The 10,741-nt window shown below is 60.2% G+C and overlaps 6 protein-coding genes across 6 annotated transcripts in view; 3 read left to right on the plus strand and 3 right to left on the minus strand.

Moving 5' to 3' along the window:
* Positions 1 to 178: 178 nt before the first annotated feature.
* SDRG_13915 (hypothetical protein) lies at positions 179 to 988 on the plus strand. The gene has a single exon (XM_008620016.1). The coding sequence runs from the start codon at positions 231 to 233 to the stop codon at positions 921 to 923; it is 693 nt and encodes a 230-aa protein (XP_008618238.1). The 5' UTR covers positions 179 to 230; the 3' UTR covers positions 924 to 988.
* SDRG_13916 (hypothetical protein) lies at positions 960 to 4,403 on the minus strand (the record flags this gene model as incomplete). Its single annotated transcript, XM_008620017.1, has 13 exons — positions 960 to 1,079; positions 1,127 to 1,360; positions 1,414 to 1,468; positions 1,517 to 2,088; positions 2,137 to 2,330; positions 2,380 to 2,623; positions 2,673 to 2,921; positions 2,978 to 3,223; positions 3,275 to 3,457; positions 3,501 to 3,550; positions 3,602 to 3,884; positions 3,928 to 4,275; positions 4,323 to 4,403. 13 exons carry the CDS (start codon positions 4,401 to 4,403, stop codon positions 960 to 962), a joined length of 2,859 nt encoding a protein of 952 aa, XP_008618239.1.
* A 969-nt stretch (positions 4,404 to 5,372) lies between these two features.
* On the plus strand, positions 5,373 to 6,854 carry SDRG_13917 (hypothetical protein; the record flags this gene model as incomplete). Its single annotated transcript, XM_008620018.1, has 2 exons — positions 5,373 to 5,846; positions 5,897 to 6,854. 2 exons carry the CDS (start codon positions 5,373 to 5,375, stop codon positions 6,797 to 6,799), a joined length of 1,377 nt encoding a protein of 458 aa, XP_008618240.1. The 3' UTR covers positions 6,800 to 6,854.
* A 139-nt stretch (positions 6,855 to 6,993) lies between these two features.
* On the minus strand, positions 6,994 to 7,943 carry SDRG_13918 (hypothetical protein). Its single transcript, XM_008620019.1, has 2 exons — positions 7,311 to 7,943; positions 6,994 to 7,265 (listed from the first exon to the last, which is right to left on the minus strand). Exons 1-2 carry the CDS (start codon positions 7,911 to 7,913, stop codon positions 7,074 to 7,076), a joined length of 795 nt encoding a protein of 264 aa, XP_008618241.1. The 5' UTR covers positions 7,914 to 7,943; the 3' UTR covers positions 6,994 to 7,073.
* Positions 7,944 to 8,287: 344 nt separating this feature from the next.
* On the plus strand, positions 8,288 to 8,674 carry SDRG_13919 (hypothetical protein). Its single transcript, XM_008620020.1, has 2 exons — positions 8,288 to 8,525; positions 8,581 to 8,674. Exons 1-2 carry the CDS (start codon positions 8,316 to 8,318, stop codon positions 8,647 to 8,649), a joined length of 279 nt encoding a protein of 92 aa, XP_008618242.1. The 5' UTR covers positions 8,288 to 8,315; the 3' UTR covers positions 8,650 to 8,674.
* A 14-nt stretch (positions 8,675 to 8,688) lies between these two features.
* SDRG_13920 (hypothetical protein) overlaps positions 8,689 to 10,741 on the minus strand; it is a gene marked incomplete at both ends in the record, with an annotated part of 2,987 nt that continues 934 nt past the window's right edge. The window contains 10 exons of the mRNA XM_008620021.1: positions 8,689 to 8,875; positions 8,930 to 9,018; positions 9,067 to 9,203; positions 9,248 to 9,575; positions 9,628 to 9,828; positions 9,873 to 9,954; positions 10,001 to 10,116; positions 10,165 to 10,318; positions 10,362 to 10,451; positions 10,503 to 10,732. Coding sequence (XP_008618243.1) covers positions 8,689 to 8,875; positions 8,930 to 9,018; positions 9,067 to 9,203; positions 9,248 to 9,575; positions 9,628 to 9,828; positions 9,873 to 9,954; positions 10,001 to 10,116; positions 10,165 to 10,318; positions 10,362 to 10,451; positions 10,503 to 10,732 — 1,614 coding nt within the window. The remainder of the gene's footprint in view (positions 8,876 to 8,929; positions 9,019 to 9,066; positions 9,204 to 9,247; positions 9,576 to 9,627; positions 9,829 to 9,872; positions 9,955 to 10,000; positions 10,117 to 10,164; positions 10,319 to 10,361; positions 10,452 to 10,502; positions 10,733 to 10,741) is intronic.

A 10,741-nucleotide genomic window follows, 5' to 3' on the forward strand; every position in this document is an offset into this window, starting at 1 on the left:
ACAAGATGAGATCTCAGATCTCGTTTGCCCCGCTTTGACCCATTCAACTCGACATGCTCTTCCGCACTCTGCTCCTCTTGCTCTCGAGCCCTGTCCTCATCAACGCTCAGACGACGAAAGAGTAACAACAAGAAATAAGGTTGCAATAAATTTATTTCCCGCCACGGGTGCGTATTCGCTGCAATCGGTGCACCTTTCCAATTCAGGTGCGTTTTGGATCCAGACGAGATATGGACCAGCGCGTCGCGTACATGCAAGTGCTCGAGGTCGGGAGCTGCGTCGTGCTCTTCGCCAAGCGCTGGAGCTGGCACGAGGACGCGCGCGCCGAGGGCCTCCGGTCGCTCGTCCATAGCTTCTCGCAGTTTGCCCGCGAGATTGACGGCGGCCCCATCCGGGCTGCCCACTTTGGCCTTCCGGCGCTGCCCAAGACGACCGTAGCAGCCTCGACGCGGCGAACGTCGACATCTCTGCGGCAGTCGCTGCTCCAGTCGCGCTCGTCGACGTATGGCTCGACGCCGTACGCGAGTCCGCACAGCTCGACCGGGTCGTTCCACTCGGTCTCGCCCACGCCGTCCAGCGGCCTCGCGTCGCCGCTGTACGCCACGTCGCCCGGGCACCTCGGCCCGTCGTCGCCAGCGCCAATGCGGCTGCACATGGCGTCAACAGAGAACATCCTTTTCCAGGTCGTGCTGTTCTACGCGTGGGCGTCGTCCGACCCCGACGGCCGCGAGATGGACGCACTGGCCGGGTTGCTCCTCGACAAGTTCACGACGCTCTTTGCGCAGTCGCCTGCCTGGGAACAGGCCAAGGGCTTGCTCAAGAGCGTGGTTGACAAGGACGAGAACAGCGCCATCAGCCGCCACTTCGAGCCCTTCCATGACGTGGTCACCGACCTCATCGAAGTCCAAACCGCCCAAGTGTAAGCAGCGGTACATCGATATGTATATTCAAGAAGACAATCACGTGGCCGAGAAGCCCCAGAGCTCGAGCTTGGTGACGACAAAGCGTTCGCGGGCAACGAGCGGCTTGGACGCAAACGTGTCGCAGGCGCCGGTCGAGCCTTGCAGCAAGTCGCCATCCTAGTTCAATGGGTGATGGCAAGCACTCTGCGGATATAGATGCGTACGAGGTAGAGGCCAAAGCTGCCGCCGCCGCCCATGATGAGCGCGTCTTCCGAGCACAGCTGAAAGTAGTTGTTCTTGCGGCTCCACGGGTACTTGGTGACGCTCGCGCCGTTCTCAAAGCTGAAGAGGAACGACTCGCCGTTGCCATAGTAGTTGAGCGCATGGTGCCACTCGTCTGACGCAAAGCCGCCAAAAATCACATTCTGGTCGTCTTGGACCACTACAAGCGTCGGACTCTACACCGCTCCATCCACGTCAATCACCTGGGTATGGACACCACACCACATACCTGCGCCTTGGCAAGGATGAGAAGCGACTGGAGCGACGAGCCGTGGACGTCTGTGCTATCCACGACATGGATCCTATGGTCTAGAGGAAGAAATACCGTATACCTGTAGAGCAGCTTCCACTTGCAGAGCTGGCACGTGATCGGCAGCACCTCGTCGATCTCGACAATGTGCGCAATGTTGAGGATCTTCGAGTCGCCAAGGAGCTTTTGCGCCATCGCCGCTCGGTTAAAGTCGAGCGCCTTTGACATCGTCACCGCCGCCTCGGGCGTTGCGATCGCCGCGAGCATGTTGCTTATCGAGTTCTGACGCGACGAGATCGCAGTCTTCCGGTACAGCTTCCAGTCGTCGATAATGTCGTCGATCGACGACGGCGACCGGTGCAAGAGCCACTCGAGCTGCGCAATGGTTTCTTCGAGGACGCGGCCAAAGTCGTGCGTGAACGTATACTGGTACTCGAACATTTCGAGCGCAAGCCCAAACATGCGGTAGAAGAAGACGTGGTCCGCAAGGATCTCCCAGAACGGCTCCATCGAGAGGAGCGTAAAGTCGATGGTCGGGTGCGACGGCGTCGGCGCCAGCTTGAGCGCGTTCAGCAGCACGGCGACGATGGCCGCACTCGCCGTGAGCGCACTGTACGCGCGCGGTGGCGTCCGGCGCGCGCACGCCGCCAAGTGCTAGCCACAAACGTTGTACCATCGAGAAGCGATACACGAACGGTGAACCTCGAGCGCCTTGGGGTCGTGCTGCACGTAGTACGCGAGGCAGCGCAGGAGGAGGACGCCGCCGCTCTGAAAGTTGTCAAGGACGCGCGCTGCGTGGAACCCGTACGCTTGCCAGAGCGCGACATCGTCCGTCGCCGCGCTCGTCAGCAGCGGAACCTCTTCAAAGACCATCCCGTCGTTCTCGTCGTCCTCGTCTAAACACGGCGGTCGTTCAGATGCCGAGGCAAGATACACAAGTCGCACTGGCTTGGTTGTTGTCTTCGTCGCGCAGGTGCTGCTGCATCTCGTTGCGTACGACCGCGCTTTGCCGCCGCGACGTATTGGCCTGCGCTTCCGTCTCCTCCATGGTCTGCACTTGGGACCGGTGGCGCTTCATACAGTGCCAGATCGTCTCCAGCGCTGCGTCATCGTCCACGTTGCCAACGACCGGGTGCTGCTTGACGAGCGGTGCAAAGCTTGCGAGAAAGCGCTGCTTGATCTCGAAATCCTAGTGCGTAGCGTTCGAGCTTGCGGGTTTGAGAAGACGAGCAACGGACCTGCGTCGCCTTTTGAATCGTGCTGCGAACCGACGCAAAGATCGTCTCGTGGTGCGAGAGCATGAGCTCAACGACGTGCGCGCCGATCGCTGCCATGCGCACCTCCTGCGACTGCATTTGGAGCTTATTCTCGCGCGTCTCGCGCTTCCGGACGATGGCCGGCGCCAGCGCAATCGAGAGGCCGACGACGTTGAGGCCATTGAGCGCTGCGTGCGCTGGCTCGAGGAGTGTCGCGAGGACCCCAAAGACCTAGGGTATGCAGGTTGCATATCCGTGCTCGAGGTGAAGCGAAGCGACAGGCGTACCCGCTCGAGCACGATCTTGCACTCGATTGGGAGGTCGGCGACGAGACAGGCGAGGTTCCGGACGCGGTCGCCTTCGTCTGGCATGCGCGACGCCGTCACGAAGGCGTCGTAGCGCTCGGACGTGATGAGCGGCTCGGGAATGTGTCGGAGGAACTCGACTAGGATCGCCGAGACCACGTGGGGGTCGGGTTGCTTGGGCAGGCACCCGTGGAACTCGATGTAGTCTTTCACCGGCGCCACGTAGACCTACAAGATATAGACATGTTGGACTATTGCATCGGGAGAATAGGGTTGGACCTGCGAGACGGTCGTGCGGAAGAGTCGCGGTGTCGACGCGTGCGATGCAATGTACTCGAGGCACTCGACCACGAAATTCGGAATCGCGAGGTGCGGGTCGATGAACGCGCACTTGGTGTGGTACGGGTTGCGCACGAGAAATGAGAGCTCGACGCTAAAGACGTGCTGCCACGGCTTGATACCCTGATACAAAGTTGATACAATTCGGGATATAGCAAAGAGGTACCTTTTTCTTGTCCGAGAGACGTCGGGCCGCGGCCGAAAAGTACTCGTCGGCTACAAGAAGCGCGGTAGAGCGCGACGCCCGGCGCTCCGGCGAACGAGTACCTTGGCTCGCCACGTCGTCGACGAGCGCCTCGACCTTCTCAAAGAGCAGGTCCATGTTGTCAAGGGCGCTGGGTGCGGCGGCGGCGTCGAGAGCAATGGTGACGCGGGGTTGGCTCTTGCGGCGCCGAGCAAACTCGAGATCCGAGATCGGGATCCGAAAATGCAAGTCGCCAAGGTACGTGAGCAGCTGGACAAAGATCGACGCGCCCTCGGCGCAGCGCAGCAAGGCCCAGTCTTCGCAGCTGGCGCGGAGAAACTGCTCCGTGTCGAGCGCGAGAATGAGCTACGCATGTGTGAGATGCCAGAGGAGACATCGCTCTTCGTACTGCGATCGTGGCTTCGAGGTTCGCTTGGTTCAACGCGAGGCGAAGCCAGACGCGTGACTTGCCTGCGTCCGTCGACGACAGCCGCGACGCTTCGCGGATCGTGCCTGCGACCGGCGCGCTGGCCTCGGCGACGGCGGTCCCGACAAAGTGCACGAGCGGCCAGCACGAGGCCGTCGCGTCGTTGTGGCCATGGCGCAGCCCGTGGTTGAGGCAGCTTTGGATGCAGCGACACAGATCATAGACGCCAATGTCGTCTTCCTCGAGCACGATCGTCTTGCCGCTCGTTTCGAGCTTGGCCTTTTCTTCGTGCCAGTGGCAGACGTCCATGACGGCCTTCTTCAGCGAGGCCTACGAAGGAGGTCGCATGAGACGCTGGAAGCGGTAGGTCGACGCACGAGGAGGTCGTAGCGGTCCTTGGCGTGCTCGTCGTTCGGGGCCGCGGTCGGGAGGAGCCACTGCGCCAGTCGACCGAACATGCTGCTGCTCTGACGTATCTTGGTTGTTCGTATCGTGGGTGCGATGCAGCGTTTGTATAGTATACAAAAACGCAGTGACTTCCACGCGGCGCCGGTTCTTTGCATCGCGCTCATTTTATGACGCGGCCGCTGCTGGTTGTATCTTGCAATTTATTTTATTTCGAAATACGCACCTATATCGGTCGAGCGGCGTGGCTCGTGGGGAATTAAACAAGACATACGGATGGGTGAATGGTGCGTAAAGCTTATAAAGCACCTATGTCATGCATTTGGTGCTATTCTCTCCGCTGGAAGGTCGACCCGCAGAGCCAAAACCGTGCTGCCGACCAAGGGTCAACTATCCTGCAAGATGGCATGCATGATGTTGTCGAGTTGACATCGGCGGAGTGACGCACCCCTCGCTTGCATATCATTTCATACGCGCTGACTGTGATGACGAATTGAACATGAGTGTCTACCTGCGTCAAGGGCTTGCTAATGTGTACTACATGTCAATCATGCAACCTCGATGCCGCTGTCGATCAGTGATTTTCTCCGAATCCCGCCTAGTAGGTCAAGTCCCTTCAAAAATAACGAGCACTCTATGGTGTCTTCAAGGGAACATGGCTCGTATTTCGCCGCCACCATGACAGCTACTGAGGTTTGGCTGCCATCGCCCTTCGCCAGCAGCTGAACAGCGTGGCAAATGCAACCAAATGGCTTTCTCGCGGGCAGTACCGAGTCCGTCAATGATTTACCAGCTCTGGGCGTCATACCGTACGACCCTATAGCGTCTTGTGGCGTCGCCGACTCGTGCTTGCACCTGCTGCTGCCACGTTTGAATCGAGCGGCTCCGGATTCGAAAAATGGACCAATCACCGGCGTGCATGGTATTGTTTATTGTATAGCTTGTTTTTGGTATGTAAGAGATGCGAGATGTATTTAAATCGGATCCAGCGGCGGGCTTGGCATTGTCAACGCGGCTGCAACATGGACAAGAAGAAAAAGCTCGTGCCACCGACGGCGATTCCGGCCGCGGTCCTCTACTCGGCCATGGGCTACGTGGAGTCGCAGGAGGACGTGGCGGCCTTGCTCATGGCGGTGCCACCGGCCGAGCTCTGCGCGCCGCTGGCCGCACTGCGCACCTTCATGACGACGCCCATGGCGTTTGACGGCCAGTGGCCGACGGTGGACATGAGCGCCGTTTCGCAAGATCACTTGGACCTCGTCTACGTCGCACTGCCTGCGATCCCAGGTTTGCTTCTGCCGCCGAGACACAGTGTGCTCGACCGTCACCTCCCGGCCCTCCTCGCCGCCTTGCCGTCCAAGCTCAAGATGGTCGACACGAAAGACGTGGCGTGGTTTGACGAGCCCGAGTTTAGAGGCATTGTGCCCTTGTGCACGCAGCTCTCGGAAGTCTACGCTGACGTGTTTCACCTCCGCACGACGCTGCTGCCGCCCAGCGTCTGCAAGTTGTCGCTCTCCTGCAACACGTGATCGACCCGCTGCTCGAGCCATTGGCGCAGCACCTCGAGGCAGGGCGCGTCACACACCTTATGCTCCACGCCTTGAGCTCGGCAGCCAGCGCAAACGCCTTGGCGAGCATTCTCGCGGCGGCCACGTCGGTCACAACCCTGGGCTTGAACGCCTCGGAGGCGCTTATCAATTTGGGCAAACCGCTGCACCACGTGGAGGCGGTGCAGCTCTACGTGGAGCCCGCACTCTTCCGCGGCGACATCCGTGACTTTATGGCTCTCCTCGATCTCGCCAAAGTCAACTATCTCGACGCCAGTGGCTTTGAGAACCTCAACTGGCTTGTCCCGTTCCTCGGCCAGATGTCGCTCCTCGAAGAGCTGGTGTTGACGTACGGCGCTTTCTCGGTAACACCGGACGCGCTCATGGACACTCCGCTGCCGAGCTTGAACTTGCTGACCGTGCATCTCGTGACGATGGACGCAGTCAGTTTTGAGACTTTTCGTCTCTGGGCGTCCAAGCTGCGCAACTTGCGCGAGGCCCACTGGCTCAACATTATCAACCTTCCGTCGAGTGGGTTTGAGCTCTCCCAAGAAGACATTGCCGGGCAGACGGACCGCCTCTCGGTGCTCTCAACTCGCTCGTTCAAGCGGCAGCACATCTTGGCCTTGCTGACGCCGTTGCTCTACGTCCGGCGCCGCGTGCAACCCCTAACAAGGGTCATGTTCGACCTCGAATCCAGCGCCATCAACCCCAGCACCCTCCGCGTCACCGACATCACGGCGCTTTTGGACGCAGTGCAAGGTCGCCCGGACGTCGCGCTCGCATTGCGTGCGAGTGCTGACGACGAGGCTGCCATTGCAGCCTACGCGGAGGCGAAGCACGTCGAGATGGTGGTCGACCGTCGTCTCGAGCTTCTCGACTGCCGCTTCCGCGCTCTCTAGAGCGCTTTCTTATTATACTATGCACGGTAGCAACGAGGCCCATCGTTCTTTTGGGCTGCAGCACATGCACACAAGTGGCTCGGACAGCGATGCTCGCCCAAGCAACTGCTTGGCACCACGCATACGGGCAGTCAACGCTCTCTGCGATATGCAGTAGGAGAGACTGCAACCGCCAAGGCTAGGACCACAGGACGCACGATGACCCTTTGTCTTCACAAGCAACAACAGAAATGTCATATGAAGAAGCGGCAATTTGGCCGTCGTACAAGCCACGTCAGCGAAACTTGCGGCGCTTGTTGGAGGGCAGGTCGGCAGCATTTTCCTTCTCTTCCAGCCGGCGCTTGGCCGCGTCGGCCTTTTCCTTCTTGAGAGCGCGGACGTCGGTTTGGAAGCGGAACTCGTGCACCTGCGTGAGCTTGGGGCGACGCACGGCGGGGACGCCGAGGACGCCAGCCGAGCGCAATTTCTACGCATTTCATGTGGTATTTCGGAGTGAAATGAAGCTTTGTACCATCGCAAAGGTCGGACCCTGCGTCGGAGTCTTCGTTGGCAAGCCTTGCGTCGCGCGATGGTAGCGCTGGAAGCGCCGGCGCTCGAGCATCATGGCACGCCGTTCGTTGGCAATGTCTTGCAGCTCCTGGGTCGTCGCGCTCACCTTTTGCTCGCGCGCGCGTGGCGGACGGTGCGACGTTGCAAAGTCTGGGCTCTTTGGAATCGTAAGTCGACGCTTCATCGGAGGATGGGGCCGGCGTTGCACCGGTTTCGCGGGCGGCGGCGGGACCGGCTCGGGCTTGGTGCGCGGTGGCCGCTTGGACGTCGCAAAGTTGGGACTCTTCGGGATCGTCAAAGGTCGCTTCATCGGCGGCGCAGGCTTCCGGGCAGCTGGCTTGAGCTGGACGCGCCCCGTGGTGCTGCCCTTGAGTGTGATCGGCCGCTTCGTCGCTTGGCCTGGCAGCGTTGCCTTGGTCACGATTCGCGCTTGGGACGCGACCGTCGGCCGCGTGAGGCTGCTGGACCTCGCCTCACTTGCGCAGGTCGTCCTCCGAGTCCGCGCGGTCGGCTGCCGAGGGGCGGTCCCCGCGCCTGTCCCGGGCCGGGACGGTCGGCCCGACATCTTGGATTTGAATTTTTGAGTTGGACAGCGGTCGACGAGCGTATCCGGAACTTACCGGATAAAACCCTGGTAAACAATATAATATACATCGGTTCTGACAGGTCGTTGGCCATTTAAATTGCAAAGGACAATATCCGGTGCTCGCTCAAGAGTTTCGGCGGCCGCCGTTCACAGGCTACCAAGGCGTACCAACGACGTGGGCTCAATGATCCTGCAACGATTTCTTGCTATGTTGCATGTATTTACTGCTAGTAGTGGCAGCTATCTTTCTTCCTTGTGCTTTCACGTGTACTGTAAACTATTTTTCTTTACAAAGTTATTGCTATTTGTAAATTCTGAAATAGTGTGGTATGGCCTCTGGAAATAGCGTTTGCCGAGTCCATTTTGGCCTTCCAGGATCGGATGGAAATGAAGCCGGGTGTGACCATGACGATCCGCTTCAAGGGCGAGCTCGTGCACGAGTTCGCCGTGCACCCGTCGACGCCCGACAACCTCTACGACACGACCGAGAGCCTCACGACGCCCCACTGCTACAGCGGCAAGGAGGACGGCGGCTTCCTCCCCGTGCCCAACAACGCTGGCCCGCATGCGCTGCTGGCGACCGCCATCGTGGTACGCTTCCTCTGCACCATAGTCGCATGCTTACTGCGATGCTATCGCCGTGTAGAAGGCCAAGCAGAGCAGCGAAGGCTTCCTCGCCGACAAGTGCGAAGGGCCGGTCAAGGACGACATCTAATACAATCTACATCCTGTTCAACGATCGTCGTTCCTGCTGCTACGGCGCCTTGCGTTTCCGGCGCGACCGCTTATGTGGGCCCGTCGCTGGCGCCGTCGTCGGCTGCTGCTGGAAAATCGACGGCGCCACTTGGACGCGGTGCCGGTTCGAGACGTGGGGCACGTGCTGCCGGCGACAGGGCGGGCAGAACCACGTGCTAGGTGGCACGATGCAGAGGCCCGCGCATCTACACACCCCGTGCATGAGCTCTCATTGCATGTGCAGAGGCGGCGCTTCGTACGACAAGTGAAAGGCGGCAGGGCACCCATCGCAGCATATGAGCTCGCCGGTCTGGCCGCACCGGTGGCACGAGTCTTCGTTCAAGTCGGCCTACGTACTCGCGTCAAGACGACTTGTCGAGACGCATCGGTAGCGTACCGTGTCGCCGCGCGTGAGGTTCATGCCATCCTCGACGTTCTCCAAGAGGCGGCGCACACGGTCCGTGTCCAAATCGTTTTGGGTGATGTTGAGGCGCTTGTTCCAGCGCGACGTGCCCCGTGCAAACCGCCGAATGTCTACGCCGCCTGTGAGCTCGAACGTCGTCGTACTCGGGGTCTACCGTCAAAGAGCTTGGACCGGGCATCGAGGAGGTTGACGCGGCTCGGCGGGCGGCGCGTAGCACACGGCGCGGGGCGTGCGGGCACATTGCGCAGCTCGTCCGAGTAGTCGAGGACGCCGCCGGCCAAAAACGATTTGCCAAGCGGCTGCGCGAGCGCCAAGGTCGCGGGCGCCGCCTCCCGCGCCGCTTCGAGCGGCCGGCGGTGCTCGAGGATCGTGGCGTGGTGCGAGTCGACGTCGACAAGGTCAGGTACGCGATGGGCGAGGAAGAGCGGCGGCGACGCCCGTTGGTTGGACGCCCCGTGCTTGGCGAGCCAGTCCCGGTGCAGCTACGAGGACATGCCACGTCATAATCTCGTTTATATCCTGAGATGGTCGTACCTGCGCGTTCTTGAAGACGCTGAGGGACGTCGACTTTTGCGGTCGCGAGAGCTTTTGGCTCGCCGCTTCGTGCGAGAGCTCGGCGTCCGAAGGCGTCGACGAGCTGTGTCCAGAGGACCCCGGGAGGTTGCCGCCAAGGACGCCCTTGCAGCCGGGTGCTCCGCAATGGCACTGGACCTTGCGGCCGCCAAAGTGGATAAACTACAATCATGCATAATATCAAACTATCGAGATATCAAGTGTACTTGGTAGTCGAACGTGATCTCTTCGTCCACTGCGATCGGACGCAGCGCCATGATGCCGATGCGCACGACGCCCTGGCACGTCCTACGTCCTCGACTGAGCATGCCGACCTAGAGAGGCGACAATCTACCATTTCTGGGCCCGGGCGTTGGGCTCGCACGAGTGGTTGATGAAGCGACTCACGTTGCCTTTCAGCCGCGCGTCAATCACAATGTCCTTTTCGATCTCGAGCATATAGTTGTGGGTCTATTGACCAAATTGCCTGATTCGTAAGTTGAATTAGACCAAACGCACCTCGCGGTTGGCACTCGCCGCCGCCATGCGCTCCTTGACCATCGCGGCGTCAATGACCTCGCCAACGTACTCGAGGATGAAGTCTTGGGCGTCCATGGCTTCGTCGGCCACGAGCCCAAACCCTTTGGCTGCCATGTACTGCACCCGCGTCGCTCTACCACCAGTGAGACACAAGACACAGCGTAGGAGGGACAGACTTGGAGTGGCGGTGCTGGAACGGGCGGTTCATGCACAGGTCGGGGTCGGGCGCCGAGCAGGTCTGGTCGCAGCACTCAATGTACAGCATCCTACGCATAGTGACGGGCATTGGGAATCGAATCGTGCGTATATGGTCGTACTTGTTGTGGCATGCGTCCCCGCAGTAGGTTGAAGCATGTGCGGGCGATGCCTTCTTGACCTTCTTACGAGGCGCTTCGATCGGCCGCGACGAGCTGCCGACCTTGGACGTCGCGCCAGCAGCGCACGCGCACTTGTTGGCGTGGCGTTCGACGGACGCGGCTTTCTTGATCAAGTAGACGTTCTTGGACAGGTGGCCAAACTTGGGCGGCGACCACTGCACGGGCACGGCCTACGCAGA

The sequence above is a fragment of the Saprolegnia diclina genome, assembly GCF_000281045.1.
Source record: "Saprolegnia diclina VS20 unplaced genomic scaffold supercont1.64, whole genome shotgun sequence".
Lineage (NCBI taxonomy): Eukaryota > Oomycota > Saprolegniomycetes > Saprolegniales > Saprolegniaceae > Saprolegnia > Saprolegnia diclina.